Here is a 19,068-nt window from a genome sequence, read left to right as displayed (position 1 = left end):
AGCACGATGCTGTAACAGATTACTCACATCTATCTGCTGATCCATTGCTCTTGGCTGACAAGCAAGGTGAAGTCATTTGTGCTGGCTTGGCCCACAGTGAAAGAGAAAGCTGATTAAAATTGCCTTACATCTGTCATGGTCCAAAAGCACACACAGGWAGGAACAGCACCTCAGACCAGATAATGCATTACAGCCTGCTCACCTTCAGCAATTTGTGTGGCCCTGCTCTGATTCTCATGGAAATTTTTCTTAACATTATTAAGTTTAAATGAGAGAAAGGAAATAATTATAGATACCTATATAGATACCTATATAGATACCTATATAGATACCTATATAGCCTTTGTAGTTAGTGATTTCCTATAAACAGTATTTGGGTCTAATCTTGAAAAACATCTACTCATATGCATGGTTTCAGTACAATTACGCACAAGAAAACACGTGGTTTTATGTTTTAAATTGACAAACAATCACAAAAAGTTAGATAGTCTTTTTAAAGCACAACGCAAGTATTTTTATTAATTTGCCTGAAGTAARAACATATTTAAGAATACATAAATACAGTAAGTCAGGGGGTGACCAAAGGGACCAGTTTTTACTATACATCTGCATTTTTGTTGTCTGTACGATTTCCTGCAGACTTCTCCCTCCCCGTACCACAAGGTGGCAGTTTGATTTTGAAAGTCAACACTGATGTCATCCAATCCCCAGGKCAGCCAAATACTCTGAACAATTTACTGTGGAACAATAGCTCATCCCGTGGTTAATATAAATAACGGCTGTAGTATTTACAATATTTACAAGTTAGACTTGAGGCCACTTTCACGGGCACTGTGAATTCATACACTATGCCCACTAAAAGCCATGGTTTCCACGTATAGGATCAATTGAATTACAGAGTTAACACAAAGGCGCATTTTTGCCAAGGACTCAACTCCTGCCCCCAACCCTTCTTTCTCTCCACACAACACAGGACGAGCCACAGGCACACAAACACCTGCACCTCAGGGGGACAGGATGGATCCACCCCTCCAAAGGGGTTACAGAAGGTCAGAAGGTGTGAAGGTCACKCAGCAAACAGAAGAAGAGCAGACAAGCTCTTGAGGTGCACTCTGCTTCCCACTTCAGGTGATGGCACCCTTGTCYCTGGCTTCAGTCAGTTTGCAGGGACCCTCTTCATCAGCATTTTCACAGGCTTATTCTGAAGTCCATTGAAGGGAAGTATTTCCACTGCTTTCAGTGGGTCATGTCCTTTATTAGGTTGGGCACCAAGCAGCCGAGCTGAGCAGGGGAAAGCTGCCTGGAGGTGAGAGCAGGAGACCGTCGGGGTTGTGTTATGAGAAGGATGATGGGTGACACAGGAGTGTGTATGAAAATCAGAGCTGGGTCTGCTCATAGGAACACGGAGACAGGCTCAATCAGAGAGTGAGGAAAGATGTCCTGGCAGACTGTGCAGAGCGTGATTCCTGAGGGGCCAGGGCCCCTCTGCTGGCACTTGCTGACATATAGCACTAATGCATTGGCAGGCACGTAACTCACAGCAGTGCTGGGAGCAGCYTGACTGGAGCTTGGAGGTGAAAACCAGCTCCTGAGCTCTATACTGGGGCAGGCAGGAAGCCAGGAAAAGGAGAAATGCTCCCAAAGAACGGTGGTGATGCAAGCAGAGCCGTGGGCTGCTCCAGGTTGCGACACTGAACATCCTGGCAGTGCCAGGCTGGCAACAGCCCTGTTGCAGTGGCAGCGCCATGGGGTGCAAGGAGCAGCAGTGGGTGCAGGGTCACCCAGGCAGGTGTGATCACAAATGTTCTCCTCTCCCAGCTCCAGAGGGGCCTGCCGTGCATCAGTGTCCCAGCACACCTGGCCAGGGAGGTTGGTGGCCATCTGACACGGTCACTTCAGCRGCAGGAGCACACCTCCCTGTGCAGCAGCCCCTTCTGCTCTATAGTATACATACTAAGGAGGGAAATGTACTGAACGTCAGATCTCTGGGCCCGAAGCACAAAACAGATCCTTGAGTTAATCCCACCCTTTGATCTCTTCAGAGCAGCACAGGCTTGCAGAAGCACTGGTGCAGTRGTGATCACAACCCCCTCTCTCTGCCGTGGCTCTTGCAGCGTCTGCAGCATCAGTCCAAGTCTGCCGCTGCTGCCCACTCCGTGGGCAATGTTACCTTGTATATCCTTTGTGTTGCCAAGTATATCCCTTGTTTTTTGACAGTTCTTAGTTCTCAAGCCAGATTAAGCACAGCTCTCTTACTTATTCATTTGGCACTTTTTTTTTTTTTCTAATATTAATATTGATTTTTTTTACTGCTGCACATCTTTCTGCTAGCTTTAGCTTTATAGTTATATTTTATCTGATTTTCTTTTTCCAGGATGCTGACTCTGAGTGTGAAGATTACATAAATCATCTCCATGCATCTTGCTTTATTTCTTATTAGGAAAAAAGCTCTTGAGCTCTGCCAGGTGCAAACTATCTTCTCCAGGTGCTCAGCTGTAAATAATCTTTTGAGAAAAATCCTCTCTGTAAATTCATCCYTGTGGCTGAAACCTTCTTAGTATCATTACTTTGGAATCCTCTTCTTGTTTTTTTGTTATATTATTTCACTTTCTTTCTCATTTGCAAGGGATGGAAACAGTCTCAGATACTCAAATGCATTTAGATATAAACTTCCTAAGCCATTGAAGCAAAATTCCTAGGAACTGGGAACCTATGTGTCTAGGAGAGTTGGGGTCCTGTAGGTTTGTTTTCATTAAAGCAAGAAAAATTTAGAAATATGGAGCAAGTGCCATGCTTAAGCCTTAAGGCACACACGTTACAAAATCCAAAGTTGATGGCAACAATCCAGAGTTTTGTTGTCATGGAGCTTCATGTCTGAAGACTTCATTCCCAYCCTTCCACAGGTTTTGCTTTAGCTTTTATGCCTGCTATTTCCATCTTCAGCCCCAGGGATCCATTTCCTTTTTTGCTGCGCACTGTTCCAGTTCCTGCTATCAGTGTATTTATTAGCATGTTCAGAAGCTCRGGGCTGGATTATCTATTGATAATGGAGTGTTAGCTCTTAAATTTAGAATATTTTAAAATGAGGAAAAGTCTTTCAATAACTGCTACTAAGATCATTATTAGATTACAGTCCAATAAAAAGTATGCACAAAATGCACTTGTTCCACAAAACCACTTAAAGAAATACCATAGATACCAAGATAGAATGCTTGAAGGTTGCTTTAGATTCAAAGGGCATTATTGTTGTAAACATGAAGCCTGTACACAGGCAGAGTTTAAAATCAGGTGGACAGTATTTTCAAGACGTGGGGAAGACAAATCTTGCCTATCTATTCTTAGTGGAAAATTCTCTTCATATTATTTGCAGTTTGATGTCAGAGGACTTTGCAACCAAAGTTAAGTGTGAATGTGAATCTTTACCACTTCTTTCCTCCTGCCTCAGTGAGGCATGGACTATGCTTTCAATGAAGCCCATGGAAAGCAGCTCTTTAAGGACAAGTATTCCTTCAGAGCAAAAATAATTCATTGCCCATGGAAGTGTCTTGCAGGCAGCTGCATCTTCCCTACCTGCTCTGATGCTTGGCTTCTGCTGCTTGGCGAGGTTCCCTGCTGGGGCTGAGCTGTGGCAGCAGCCGGCTGAAGTTGAGGGATTCTCATCAGGCTCTTCCCAACAATTTTTGCCTTGCCTGTCAAAATGAGATCTATGTAGAGCTAAGATAGTGTCTGTGAGATAGTTGCTATACATTAAATTATTTCTTTRATGTTATATACTGAATAAAATGACAGGAGTTTTAGGACAGGCAAACAGCCAAAGTGTGGAAGGATCTCCAGCTCTGGAACTGCTCTAAAATGCCAGTCCTTTTGGATCAAAACGCTGATGTAGGAAGGAATACAAACACTTTCAGCAGAAGCAGTACTGGTATTCTTTGAACAGCCACCAGAKCCGGCTCTTTGCTGGCCTGGGAATCTAACTATTTCTGCTCTGAAGGACTGAGTTTGAAGCAAGGCTGAAATAAAACATATGGAAGAATCTGCCGAAAGGGTGAACGTGTGGAGAGGGAAGAGGCGRTATCACAAATTAAGCAGTGCATCACAAACACAGCTGGAGGCAGCAGAGAGGCAGGGACAGTGCGGGTCTGACGTGGCTTCATAATCACCGTGTGCCCACGGGATTGTGCCAGCGCTTTTGATTAATGTTTTCAATCTCTGCTGTTGCCTGTGCTTGCCACCCTTTGCTGATAAATCGGTCACTGATGCTGGGTGCTGCTGGCTCCATTTCTAAGCACGGTGAGCTGCTAAAGCTGCTCGTTCGGTGTGTCGCATCCACCTTCCCCAGCGCAACAGATCCAGTTCCAAGGTGCAGAAGTGACAATAGGGCTGTGTTAGTCTAAACCAGGATGTGCACATTACCTTAGATGTTGTTTTTATTGGTAGTGGCCAGGATAAATCCTGGAATTCCAGCTGTTGTTGACAGATATCCAAAATGTTCATGAATGATGCAAGGCTGGCTCGGCTTCGATGCTGTTGTGTGGGACGCAGAGCAAAGGGGGTGAGAAGTGAATCACCTCCATCACTGTGGAGTGGAAGGTGTGTGAACAAATTCTTGCATCATGGAATGGAGCTTAATATGTTTATTCACCACCCCAAGTCCATTAGTATATAAGCCAAGAAAATAAACGCAAATATTTCTCATTTAAGCTTACAGTTGCCTTGATTTACACCAGTTATTAAAATATTCCCYGAGGAAAGAAAATAACTGATGTTGCCATTTACCTCCTGAGCCTCTGAATGACTAAACCAGTAATATGGTAAAAACATCGACGTCTTATAGCTATTTATATTTTGATTTTTTGGTGTACTGCTGTTTTCAACATTATATAGAATACATATTATAAAATTATAATCCCTTTAATGAGTCTGAGTTAATTTACTAGATCTGTACAGAAAAATGTGCCTGCAGTATTAAAAGCATTTTATTTCCATTTAAAAATCTGTTGCCATAGTGACCAATCATAACTTTCTCAGTAGCTTTGTCTAGGCATTGGATGTAGGCTTTATGTTGCTTCATTTTATTTTTTCTCCTGCATTCTCTGGGCCAAGTCCTCATTTAGCTTTTTTTTCTTCTTCTTCTTTTTATAGTCTTTCCTTTTCCAACCATATTCTCAATTAAATCATTTAGAGTTCTAACTGAGTTTAAAATAAAGATCAAGACTTGGCTCTTCCTTTTAAATCATTATGTAAGAAACAGGAAGATACATTGCTGCACACCGTGGGCTTTCTTAGTCATCAACAGATTACCCAGACCTAATATGAGAAGGAGTGCTGAAATATCAAAAGCCCTGGGAGTCTGCCACCTTTTAGTATCAATATAGTCATGTCAAAGATCTGGTGAATTGCACCTAACACTGAAAAGCACTTGGAGAAAAGTCTTGATATTTCAAGATGATTCTTTATAACCAAACCTTTAAAAAAATCAATCCACTTATCACTCTGTTGCAGCACAAATCTTGTCAATAATGTACTTCCTTCTGAGAAATGGTGACTTAGAGTGGTGTTTTTATTCCTGCTTGAAAGAGATAGCTTCTCCAAGAGAAGAACAGGTGAATGACCCTGCACATTACTGTATCCTCTCCACCTAAAGAAGATTTTTACCTGGGAGACACACAAGAACATTTCTGAAGCAARGATAAGTAGAGAGTGGAGATCCAGTTGCTTTTGCCATCACCTTTCTCAAGATGAGACTTTTATTTCCTTGGTAGGCACAGAGAAGCAAATAAAACTGTTCAAAGACAGACACAAGCCAGAGGGAGATAGTTTGAAGGATTATGAGACTCTTACAGCATGCCAATGCTCAGCTAAGACAAGGAAATATTTTTCCTCTTTTGCCCAAACATTGATACCCACAGCATAAACACCTGACTCTTGAATTTGTCATGTTCTCTCCTGCATGAGTGTGTGAAAACACTTGTAGAGTGCAATTTCATGTGTCAGAAGATKGAAATCAAAACCAGATCAGATATASTCTGGAAACATTAAGTGTAAASTAAACCAAATATAATCTGGGTTATAAATCTGGTTATAAAGTAAGCCAAATAAAAGAGGGTTACAAATACCCTTCATAGGAGAGTATTTTTAGTAGTAAATGAAATTACTTTTGTCAAAGGCAGTAATTTAATCAATATTTAGATAAGTTAGTTGATTTTTAGAACATGCTTAGTAATAATATGCAGAAATAAAAGTTAATTAGTAAATAAGGTATGTGCCACAGTGATGTTAGAAACTGCTTTCAAATACTATCCAGAAATAGAACATTACTGCTTTCCTTTTATTAATTAAATTTTTTACTTACTTAACACTTAAATGAAATTGTGATACAAAATCTGTTGTGCTATTCAGCAGACTATGGGTTTGTTTTTTTTTATTTAATCCACCTAACTGCTCACCTCTGAGTCAACTGGAAGTGTGCTGAAAGATCTGATCATCTGATTCCCAAAGGAGAGGTCTGCAGAAGTCAGAGAATTGCGTTTAGAAAAAAATCTGACTTTTCCTTCTAAGGACATTCTTTCTTGGTCTCATTTAAAATGACCCACAAAAAGACAAATTTCCCCAAACCCTCGTTACAGAATTCTGACTTATTTTCTTACACGTGGTATGCATTGTTCATGTTAAAAACTCTAAGAAAGTTGGTACTGCAAAAGGTGAGAGTAAATATCTAAAGTGCTCGCAATCCAATGGATGTCAGAGGAAACATTTTGAGGAAGGTTTTTGTGACAATGCCCATTTCTGTGGCTGCTGTTTGACATCCAAAGCAGGGCTGTTCAAAGGGAAAAATCTGCCCCAGGATGGAAGGGTCGAAATGTTTGTGTTTGCCCCAGTTTGGCCATTAATGCCTGTGGGACTGAGTGCAGATGATCCCTGGGGAAAGTGAGAGGTGGAAGGAGGTTTGTGGCTCCCAATGAACTCCTGCCCAAAAATTTCCTCCCAACACCCAAAGCCTGCTTGTGAGCAGCACCCTGGGAGAACACATGGAACTGTGATGGCAATCTAGTGGCATCTGCACCTAAAAGTGTCCAGTGTACTGCCAGGGGGAGGAAAAGGTAGGAATTGGAGACAAATCCCTGGACAATCTCCAAGAGACTTCAGGCATTTTAGATCTCAGAGCAAAACTAGACTCTTGGCACAAAACTTGGAGAAAGCGGCAAGCAAGAGCCAGGAATATATATTTTTTTTTTTTTTTGAGTCTCCAGCTGACAATGCCAGGTGTGATGGGTGTCCTTTCCTGTGTTCTCTCTAGGGACACCCAAGTGCCCGTGGCTGCATCTGACCCGAGGTGCAGAGAAGCCCCCAGGCCAGCCTGAGCCCAGCAGACTCATCTGTCCATAATCTCTTTTGAGCTTTGCAGAGCACGGAGCTGTGTCAGTGAAGGTACTTCACACAACTGTTGAAGCCCCACCTAGCCTTCAAAGAAAGTGGGTGGAAAACTCCAACCATGTGCAATTTTATTGGATTGCAAACTTGTGCCACAAGGTTATAAGAAAACATGAATTCAACAAGTTTTGAAGCTGCTAATATGAAAAAAACCCTGAACTCACCTGCCAAACCCACTTACATAAGTATAGAATTTAGAATTTAAAAAATCAGAATGTACATATTGAGATGAGATCTCAGTAGCAGACCACAAGAACATTTTAACAGGTACTGCTGGAGTGGTCTACAGCCTTCTGACCATTCTCTATAGGACTGCTGAAAGGTGAAAGTACGTGGCCTTATTTCTTGTTCATGATGCTGATATCTGTAAGTCAAGTTAATGTGGTTGAAATTTGTAACATGCTCTATGAACCTCCACACTTTGATCAGAAATGTTAAGCTTCTCTCAAAGATTCTGATCAAAGATTTAAAATATAACCATTGCTGCTTTCTTATTATACAATAGAAATCAGCTGTTTGCTTTTAAATTTCAGATTTCTGCTCATGTCAGAACAAAAGGTGAACCAAAGGAAAAAAGTATGTAATGTCTCCTAAAAACTGTCGCCAGCTAAATTCTAGTTGCTTTGATACCACATACTGAAGCTGCCCACCTGCTGGAGGGCTTCTGGGACCAGCCATCTGAGGTACCCCAAAGACATGAGGAGAAATGCAGTTTCTGGGTGTCAAGAGTGCAATACTCAATGCTGTGTACTCTCTAGCTCCACTTTGTTTCCTTTCTGATGATATTAGTCAGAAAAAACAAAATCTACCTTCTTCTAGAAGGTACTTCAGAACCTCATGTGATTCAGGTACTGCTCTTGAGCAGAATTAGGTTGAGAGCAACATGAATGTCAACACCTGATGTGCTCTGTAGCATCCTGGGGGTGCCTTCTCTCTTGGCCACTCATGTGACACCTCCTCCATGAAAGCAGAGAGCAGAAGGCAGGGTTGGGGGGGGTGTTGTTTTTGGATGCTATAAAGGCTCTGGTGCTACCAAGGCCACGTTCTTTGCCCTTGGGCACTTGTTTGCAGAGAAGAAGCTATGATGTAGCAGCTTTCAAGGATTTCAGTAAGTGCTGGATTAGGTCCTACATTCTTTTTTTCCATTACCTGTTCATAGTTTATGCTTGAAGAAAAAAGTCAAACAGCTTATGATTCCACAGGAGTGATATCTTTATATGGTTCTATGCCCTGTTATGATACTGTACATATATCCATATATTGTTATAYCTGACAGTATTTTATCAGGGCAAATAGGTGGAGTTACTTATTTAGCTGTATAGTGCAAGAATCTCTTGATTTTTTTCAGATTTACTGTGTGTATGATTCAGACAGCCTAATCTACAGGGCTATTATTGTTTTTAGTTTGCTGTTTTAGCTAACTAAATCTTAGCTGGAAGATTTTGTGTTTATTTTTACCTTAATTCCAGTGAAGGATAAGTAATCATACTCTGTGTAGGGACCAGGCTCTCAGTGCACACTCTATAATACTTAGTGGTCTCTCCCACCTTGTTTACCCAAAGGATTAGATCATAATATTACTTTCGGAAGTCATTGCTTTATGACTGTATTTGGTTTTCACATCATTTTTACCAGAAAGGTTTGAAAATCGAGAAAACAAATCCAGACACAAACAAAACCAATCAAATACCTGTGTAAAGTTCTTCACACTGAAAACAATGTCATTCCTCTTGCTCATAGGCTGGCTCATAGGCTGGGTTTGCAGCAGCACAGTCTGACTGACAGGTACCTGTTAAGACTGCAATTAGTTTAAGCTCCCCAAAAATGTGAGTGAAGTTGTTTCTATTACTTCTCATGTCCTGGCTCTTCTATTTTGCCGTCTTGGTCTCTAAAACACTTCTGCTAGAAATACTCCCCCTGCTAAAGGGCTGTTAACTGCAAGGCTGCTCTCAGGTTTGTCAGCTCTTGTTTTATACACTGACAATAAAACCAGCAGTGTGGGGCTGTGTGCAGTTTTATCCATACACACAACCTCCCTACCACAGCAGCTCTGGCTTCTCCCTGCAGCTGTGATGCCCTCCCTGGTGAAGGAGAGACCTCAATTCAACCTCTCTGAGCTCCCTCACAGAACTCCTTGCTCTTCCTACATGACTGCAGCTGAACATGAAGCTGAATGTGAAGCAAGCTACAGGACAGGAGAGTGGCTCTGTCACTCAGTGAACACAGGGGGGTCAGGCCAAACGGAACTACTGAACCCCTGATGCCATCTCACCCAGAGACAAGGATGTTAAGTTGGGTCTCTGCTGCTTCTGATTATCTGAAACCCCCAATATTTTAGCTACAATTTGCATACAAACCCAATCCACCTGTACAGTTTCAGGTCATCATGTCTCTGATGAAGAAGAAGTATGAAGTGCATTTCACAGCATCAGAATTGCATGCTCCACCAGAACAGTCTAGTGTGAAGGTCTACTTGCCTTTGTGTCATGGAAGAACCTCCATAACCAACATCAACACTTGTGTATTTGAAGCAGCCCCAGTAACACTAGAACCAGGACTTGGAACAGTGACATAAAATTAAGTAATTCTAGGTGCTATTATACTGGAATTACAATCATATACATTTTCAGGTAGGCTGGGTAGAAATGGGGCAGCCTAGAAAGTGACAAACCTGGTGTAGGAAATACAGTTCATGAACTATGATGATATGTGTGCTTCCATGTTCATTCTAGAATTCAATTTCCTCTTGGTTTTTTTATGCTTCAGAGTGCCAATACAATCTGAGAAGTCCACATTTTGTAAATAAAGTTTATATACTCATACTCTTCATCACAGTTGCACTTTRCTATAGCAGAAAACATCACAGCTCAATGTGTTTAACATTTTTTCTTGTTTGTTACTAAATTTGTAAGTCAGGGCTATTTTCTCCCTTTGTGTTGAAGTAATTTGAAATCTTCTMGATTTCTAGATCTCGCTTTGTATCTTTTTACTGAGATACAGTATCCTGAAAATTCAGGAGTTTGTAGTTGTTCTTTTCTCCCCCCTCTGATAAATTTCACTGATAGTTACRATGCATAAATAAATAGGGGTAGCACTGGGTAAGCTGAATTGGGCCTTTCCCTCTTAGTCCTTTGCTGTGTCATTGGGTTGTTCCATGTAGGTGAGATGTTATGATGGCATCAGCAGTGAGCCTCTCGTGTTGTGAAATTGATGCCATAATTAAAAATCGGTGYTGATGCATTTATAAGGTTTTGTTGGACTGTATTTTGCACCAGAGCACAACTGTGTGCAACACATGTATCTGATGTATGCRCCAGTGCTCACACCAGCGTACCTAAGACCACAGGTCTTTGGCAGTGGTTAATATTTGACAGTGGATCAAATCTCAGCATTCAGGACATTGACTTTGGTTTTTTTTATTTGCAAGTGTATGAAAGKAGTGCACACAGAGTGGGCTGAGAGTCAGAGCAATCGTGCATTGCTTCAGAGTCCTTTCTGTACAGAGGAGTGATAATGACAGGAACATGCTCTCCTTTACTTGTCTTTGAAGTCAGGAGCCTCCTTGCTTTCATACACAGCTTTAATCTTTCAAAAGCCACATGGCCCTCTCCCTCAGCTCAGCAACTTATTATCAGTCACAGTGTTTGAGGGGCTTGCTGCCAGGATAGCAAAATTTCACCTGCAAGGCTGAAAGATTGTGCTGCCAAGGCATACTACTGGCTCAGCATGCTTCTGGCTGGAAAAAGACAGCATTATTTTCTTTATGCTTGTGACAGGGCTGAACTGTGGCAGTMCAGTCTAAACCACCAGTACTGTCCTGCACACCCAGCACACTGTCAGCACCAAAGGGCAGATTGCCTGAGAGGACCTCTCTGACATTCGATTTAGCCTGGCATCTCTCCAGTTTAGCAATTCTGCCACCTATAAAATAATTAAAGCAGCTTGCTTTGCTGSTGCTTCCAGATGCAGCAACAAAATCTGCTGCAGAAAGGCATTAAACAAGAGCTGGGCTAGGACAGAGCCTTGCTTGGGGCTGTTTTTGACAGTGAYATGTTCTGACATCTTGTCATCACTAAGAACATTTTCATTACCTCACACCACCACGAAAGAACCAAAATATACTCAGAGATTTATTTGCATACCCAAATTTATGCAGAYGCCTCTGGGCTGCTCATGGCTGGCAGGCTGGAATCTTCAGCCAGCTCCACAAGGGCTAGGTCGAGGCTTTTACTCACTTTGAAGCAGGACAGGGCTAAAAGCCAGACTGTTTCTGCAAAAGCCTTTTTAACACCCACAAATACACTAATGCCATTGTGACAGGTATTTTTCTCAGCAGTTGAGAAAATCAATGTACCTTGGTGTCACAGCAGGAGTGTTTTTACCTTTTTTCATTGTAAAAGGCACCATGCAACTGTGTCCTTGAATGCCTTGAGGTACCARTCTCTTTGTTAGGTGATAGTGGAGAAGTCACGTTTTCTAACTGGTTGGTGACACTGTGTTTATGTGCAGTGGTGGGGTTTGAGCAGGGACTTTGCCTTGCTCTGTGACAATGGCTCAGATGCTGTAGGAAACTCTGCTCCCAGTTTTTGAATGGGGAGCCGGGAAGTGGCTTTAGCAGGGCTGAAGAATGCAAGGTTTAAGAAATTGCTGAGATATTTGAGCAGACTATCTGCAATCTCCATTTGATCAGCTAATAAAATTAAAGTGGYTTTTAGCCACAGCATTTGTAGAGAATCATGTCATTTCTATGATCTGCAGATTTAGAAGCCTTTTCCCTCATGTTTCAGCAGGCAAACCACAGGCTTTKCTTGCGATTTCTGCCTAGTTTTGTGGAAAGCAGTTTTCTTGCCTGCCAGTTTTTATTTTTACCTGAAGCTAGTTCAGCACTTGCACGTCAGCAGCAATCTGATGGATGTGGCCTTTACATTAACCCAGCCTTGTCATCTGCATTCAGCAAAACCAGCAAGTTTGGTTTAAGATCTCATTGGACTTGGACATTTCCACACTGTGTTGACATCTTCTGCTTGTTTCTACAGTTAAAATATAGCAGCATCTTCTTTGTCTTCACACCCACATGTCCTCTTCTGGATTTAATTCAGTATATGTAGAGCAGCTCAGGGTCACTGAGCACTGCCTGACTCCTCACAAGCTGTTGATCAGACATGCCCTCTATGCTCTCCAGAGCTTTGGGCTCCCTGTGCCCTCCATGAACTCAAGGATCCACTTAATGCTATCCCACCTGCATTGTAGGCTTTTGTATTTTGTCAGATAAGCACCCCAAAAGTGCTCTAGAATAATATTCTGGCCTTTAATCTTTAGTGTAAGTTTATTGTAAATAACTTTGGCAAGGCAGATATTGAATTTACTTCAGATTAACATCATTATAAAAGAGAGTAAAATCTGGATAAAAAGAGAGTTTGGTTTATTTAAAGTTTTTTGGTAAAACACATTGTGTTTCATTAATGACTCAAGAATGATGCATTTTGAAATAGTTTGTTGTGAAATCCAAATCTGTGTCTATGCAGCTTCTGTATCTTACCTGCTCAAAAAGAGGATGATAYGTGATACAGAAGCACATGTAAAGGGCATATCTTTTACAACTGAAAGATTTAAGACTTCCAAAATTTTARTAGAAAAATTTCCCTTTTCCCTCAGTAATTTAAATGCTCCCTTTATCTTCTCAGTAAGTTGTCTCTCTTCCATCAGCCAGGAGAGACAGGGAGAGAGGGAGCCTAGGCAYCCACAGTCTGCTACTTGTCCTACTTCATGCATGCTTTCCCAGATGGAATAAATCAACCCTTGGATGTGTTTACTGAGGGTTTATCTTCTTTCCTTGACTGTGGAGGAGTCTAAATTACTAAATTAGCTTAAGCCTTTCCTTGCCTTCCTGCTCTGCTCACTCACTCCACTCCCAGGCTTGGTAMATATCCCCCTCCAGCTGATTACAGGCACACAACTCATTCCTGCTTGTTGTCATTACACTGTGTGGCAGGAGGTCACCCCCAGGTCTCTCCTGAGTGTCCCAAWGCAAATACCACAGGGGGATTTGCAATAGAAAAGCAATCAAGAGTTCTCCAGCATTGCTGCAGCCTCTTGACCAGCCGGGGGGTGCTGGGGATGGCAAGCCACAGCCGATGCTGACAGCGCCTTTGGGCAGACCCCAGGGTTGGGATGGGCTTAAGAGGCAGGCTGTTGAGAAGCCCAGAGTSTTCCTTCAGTCAAGGGTGACTTGATAAGCAGAGACTTCAAGGGAGATTCATTCCATCCACCTTCAGGCATCCACAGAGCAGATTCTGCACTTGAATTAGTCACTGTAGACTCCTTTCCAGTGAATTCTGAGAAATGACCATTTCTCAGGAAAGATTTCTTTATCTATTTTAGGCACCTTTTATATTAATTGCTACCTCAAAGTAACTGTTTTCTTCACATGACCATACAGGGTGCCTAGGTAGCTTGACATCAGCAAAAAAATGTGRTAAAAGCACAACTCACTTCAAAGAAAGACAGGGAAGTACTTGAATGATAGATCTATTAAGGATTACTAGAAAGGTGAAGCTCATCCTACTAAGCTGAAAAGAATTAAGACCTATGAAAGAAACTTGGGGGATTTATTCAACTTGCCCCCCATTTCGTTACTCTTACTAAGCCCATGTTTACTGCCTTTGTCAGCTATAGAGACAGATGAACCCTTGATCTGACACAGTATGGCCACTCCTGCAATCTTCTGACCAGCTCTGATGTCCTCATCTCCCTTGCAGACACCAACATTTCATCAGATGAATTGCACCCACCTCGTCCCATAACTGAGCTCCAGACAGCGAGCAGCATATGCTCTTGCAAACTAAACTGCGGTGTCAATAAATAAATGAAAAACACTATGCTAGGAAAACAGTGTTGGTGTGAAACCTGAGAAAAGAAACTAGCAGAATCTGGGKTTTTTTCTCATGGGTCAATCTTCATGACATCAGGATTGTTTGTGACAGACGGGATTTGCCTGATCTCAACAATCCTCTCCCAGTTAGAAGGGCTCATTGGAAGAGCTTTAAACTASATTTGAAGGGGTAGGTGGATCAAAGCAGTTTTGCTAGAGATAAGCCTGGAGGCAGTGCATCAATGTTTGATGGATGGTGTGCTGCCAAGTTCCTTCAGTCTGCTGCCTCTGTGGCAGGGGGATGGGGATGGATGCAGACCCACGTGGCAGCAAAGATGCAGGGGTCACTGAGGTACAGAAATCACAGAAGTGTGTGAAAATGGTCATGCAGCACTTAGGGCTTCTACCCCCAAAAAGGCAGCGGGAACAACAGCCCAAATGAAGAGCAWCCACACCAGCCCATGCAGCACAGGCAATAAACAGGAGGAACAAGWAGTTATTCTGCAGCAGGAAAAGCTGATACAGCTGCCATCATGGAGACAGGGCCGAGGGGGTCACACCACTGGAGGGCTGCAATGCCTGACTATAACCATTCCTGCCAGTGACTTCAGTGCCAGGGAAGATCCTGGAAGGGATCGTCTTAAGCGCCTTCACATGGAATGTGCAGGACAAGCAGGGGATCAGGCTCAGCCAGCAGGGGTTTGTGAAAGGCAGGTACTGCTTGACCAGCCTGGTGTCCTATGACAGGGTGACCCACCTGGTGGATGAAGGAAAGGCTGTGRGTGTGTCTACCTAGATTTTATAAATCCATTGCCTTCATTTCAGCCAGAATTCTCCTGGAGCTACTGCTCACGGATAGGATGGGTTTGGATGGGTAAAAAGTTGGATAGCTGGACCCAGAGAGTGGTGGCTCATGGACATGAATCCAGCTTTTGGCCACTCATGAGTGGTGCACCCTWGGGCTCAGTATTTGGGCCAGTCCTGTTTCATCTATTTGTCTGGATGTGTGGATTTACTGCACCTTCAGTAAGTTCAAGACAACTCCACCAAGCTGGGTGTGAGTGTKGACCTRCTGGAGGGTAGGAAGGCTCTGCAAAGGGATTKGAACAGCTTGGATTGATTGGTTGGGGCCAATGGTATGGGTTCAATAAGRGCCAAGTTGCAAATCCTGCATTTGGGTCACAGCAACTCCAGACGTTCTTCCCAAGAAACCTCATCTCCCTATAATTTCAAAGTAATCAAGGACCAGAAAAGGGAAAAGGAGTAWTCCAAAACTGAGGGGAAAAGGTATTCTGGTGTGCCTCCTCTTCCCCAACACATTTTACTTGAAGAACTTCTATAGTGGAGCATCTACTTGGCCTTAAGGGCAAGAAGAGCAGAAAACCCCTTTAAGTGATTGCTCAGACATTCATAAAAGTGCAAAGGAATGTATCCAGATGAGGACATTCACTATTCCGGGGAGGGAGAGATAACTGCGGAGGGAGGTCATTAACCTGCCAAGTGTGTACCCCCAAAGAGCAGAAAGCACAGAGAGGCCAACACGGAAGATGATGCAAAAGCAGATTGCTGCATGGAGGAGACCTGGAGCCCCAGGGTGGGYTCTGCAGCCCTTCTGCACAGAGGAGAAAGATACTGGGGGRAGAGTGGCAGTGGAAGAAGYATCATTTAGGGGGGAAACGTGGGTRTTAGTGCACACATATCAGCGTGTACATCTCAGTATGAGGCRTACCTGAACATTCCGCATCACGCAGGCTTGGTCTGACACACTCATTTGTGTAGAATGCATGTTTTAGTAKGGTAACAGAGCTGGAAGTTGGTCCAGCGGCGTTTCCCACGGGAGCTGTAGCACGGAGCGCGCCCAGAGCCGCTGCCTGGCCCTGTGCCGCCGTCTGGCCGGGCGCGGGCGGGCAGTGCCGCCGGTGCGGGCACGGCCGGGCGGGGCGGGGGCCACGGAGGCAGCCCCGGGGGCGGGACGGGACGGGACGGGACGGGACGGGACGCGGAGGAGCCGGGAGCGGCCATGGGGAAGCTGCTGGCGGTGGCTCTCGTCGGGATAGCGGCAGCCCTGGCGGCGGAGCGGCTGCTGGCCTTTCGGTGGGTGAGAGGGGTTTGGGAGCTGCGGGTGCCGGTGCCGGGGGGACGGGGCTGAGGAGCCCCCGGGTGGGGGTGGCGGCCGGTCCCGCCGTGGGGCTGAGCCGGGCGGGAGCGGGGGGATCTCCCCTCCGCCCTCCGAGCGTGCGGACACCGCGGCTCCCGGTTTCGGGCACAACTCAGCGGACACCTGCCCTCGCATCAGCGCAATGTCAGCCGGAGGGAAAGGGTTCTTCGTCATCATCACCGTCATTGATGTCAGCATTTTCAAGGGAACCGTTTTTCCCCAGAGAAAATGCAGACACTGTGATGCCCTTTTCATCCTGCTTCAGCACAAACTAACTTCGGGAGAGTTTATGCAGCGGAAATGCCTTTTGCACTGAGTGGATGTGAAATSCTCCCCAGGATGATGTTGGGAGCAAGGGGGGCAAGGTACTCTGGGGCAGGGGACTGGTACCTCTCTTTTTACWGAGGCTACAAGTAATAGGGATGTGCCAAAAGCACTGTCTGCAAATTTACCTCATCACCTGCTGACTGGCCAAACAGAGAGAGGAAATCAGTTTGCCAGAAACTTGGGTTGTGTTCTACCAAAGCTGACCTCTGGGTAACAGTATCCCCTATGTTCATGAGGTTTGTGCTGATGGAGYACAGACTTTGGTGGTCCTAAATTGTGACCTCACTTGCTGTGAGCTGAAATACCCAGCCATATCATGCTCCATATCATACACCTCATGCCATGAGGSATGAATGTGAGCACTGGTGTTACAGCAGCTTCTGTCCTGGAAGCTACCAAATGGGTGACAAGTCCTTTCAGGTCCAAAAGTGATGGTGAGTCACTGTATTGGAAGGTGACTAAGTTGTTATAATTTGACTTATGTTCACAAGGACTCCAAATCCCTGATTCCAAAGCAATGACATCCAACTAATTGAACTTTGGGTAGATAGTAATTGTAGATAATAACAGAACGAGGGCTTTACTGCCTGGACCCTGGTACCAGGCATGGATGTGTTTGCCTATTGCACTAAATCCACTGATAACCATGGTCGCAACAGGGCCATCCTGCCCTGGAGTTGCATAARCTGGGATAGCAGAACTGGAAAATATTCCCAGGCTTTAGGGGATGAGCCATTTCAAAGTGCTGTGAAGAGCAGGAGACCCCACATCTCCTCCAAATCAAATGAACAAATGAAATATTAGGAATCTGGTAAAGGCAAATCTCTGTGTAGAAACAGGACACCCCTGTCTCTGCAGCTCTCTGTGTTTTTTTCYTGTCTGCTGTGTTTTCTGCGAATTGCAATGTACAAGCAGTCTTTAAGACAGTTGCCAAGTTTGGAAACACACAACTTCAGATCACAAAGTACTCTAAAAGTAATTTAACACAGWCTTGAGAGGAGAAACTGTGGGTGGTGTTAGTTCTTGCCAAGGGTCTCTTATTCATCCCCCACCCTAAAGGCAGGCATCCAGCAAAGACGTTTTGCAGTTCCTTCTGCGTTTGTAAAAAAAAAAACAAAAACAACAACAACAACAAAAAAAAAAACGAACAAAAAACAAACCCAGAACCAGGATTTGTTAGTCTAGAGATGAAGAAAACTGGAAAAGAGAGAAGTCTTTGAATATGCAACAGGGTCCTGCTGAAGGAAAGGAAAAGCCTCTGGTCTGTCCCATGAAGTAGGACATCAGGTGTAGGACTAGAACTGGGAAGAGAAACCGTGTGGGAAAAGGACACATGTACTGGAGTTGTACCAAGTACAAAGAATTCTTGCTTGTTTTGAAGTTGCATCCTGCACATATTGCAGGTCCTCTATATTCCAAGCCATTCTTAGAATGGCCAGTTAGTAATCTGGGCCATCTGGCTGGGTGGCTGGGGCTGTCTGAACTAGATAAACCGACACATTTTGGAAAAGCCTCTATGTATGCTGCAGGCTTGTGACTAGTGTCCTTTTGAATTACTCTCATTCCAGCCCATGAAGTGTTTCCCTGGGAATGCTGTTGGGATATCATCGTCCCTTGCCGGCTGCTGGCTGAGTTCCTGCTGTGCTTTTGGCTCAGGGTGGCTTGCAGCCTGCCTGGGAAAAGCTGATGAAAGCAGGGAAGGGAAAAGCCCTAAGCAGGCAGCAGTGCAAGTTTGAAGCAGGATCACCCTGAGCCACCCTTGGGTGCTTGGTGGGTTTGGCTGTGCCAGGATGTCGGTGGGCAAGGGGGCAGCTGGTACCCCTCCTGTGCTGTTTGTGGGCTGGGAGCCAGCGTAATTTCTGCCAGTTCATCTGTGCTGGGAGAGAGGGCTGGGGAAGGTTGAACTTGGCTCCTTTCCCTTCCTGTCGTCTGCACTTTTCACTGGTTTTCTTCRGTTCTTTTGGCCTTATGTTACCAACCTATGTCAATGATACAGCACCGAAGCAATTTACAGTTCATATTTAAGTGATGAAAAAAAGCAGGACTGACATACCACACAGTGCTCGACTGTATGACATATTTTTCATATCACTGACTGATAACTCCCGCTCAGTTTATGTTTATAAAATAAAGTATATTTATTTTATGCCTAAAAGTATAACATAAACATGACAAGGTTTTGCTATGGGATCTTTGCATACAGTATTTCCTGTGGCTGGAGCAGCAGCCTCAACACGTGCATATGATAGTCATGCAGAGGAGCCACTATGTTAGGTTAAAT

At 44.0% G+C, this 19,068-nt stretch overlaps 1 protein-coding gene and 1 long non-coding RNA gene across 2 annotated transcripts in view; one reads left to right on the top strand and one right to left on the bottom strand.

Moving 5' to 3' along the window:
- Window positions 1-6,391: 6,391 nt before the first annotated feature.
- LOC130576197 (uncharacterized) lies at window positions 6,392-16,214 on the bottom strand. The gene is made up of 3 exons (XR_008965642.1): window positions 16,032-16,214; window positions 9,122-9,220; window positions 6,392-6,505 (listed from the first exon to the last, which is right to left on the bottom strand). It is a non-coding gene; the product is annotated as an uncharacterized LOC130576197 (long non-coding RNA).
- Window positions 16,215-16,276: 62 nt separating this feature from the next.
- LOC130576196 (serum paraoxonase/arylesterase 2) overlaps window positions 16,277-19,068 on the top strand; it is a 14,562-nt gene continuing 11,770 nt past the window's right edge. The window contains exon 1 of the mRNA XM_057370662.1: window positions 16,277-16,396. Coding sequence (XP_057226645.1) covers window positions 16,323-16,396 — 74 coding nt within the window. The 5' untranslated portion in view covers window positions 16,277-16,322. The remainder of the gene's footprint in view (window positions 16,397-19,068) is intronic.

This window comes from Malurus melanocephalus, unplaced genomic scaffold (genome assembly GCF_030028575.1).
Source record: "Malurus melanocephalus ecotype Western Australia unplaced genomic scaffold, MMel_1.1 scaffold_130, whole genome shotgun sequence".
Taxonomy (NCBI): Eukaryota; Metazoa; Chordata; class Aves; order Passeriformes; family Maluridae; genus Malurus; species Malurus melanocephalus.
This window is presented reverse-complemented; position numbering and strand designations above follow the sequence as displayed.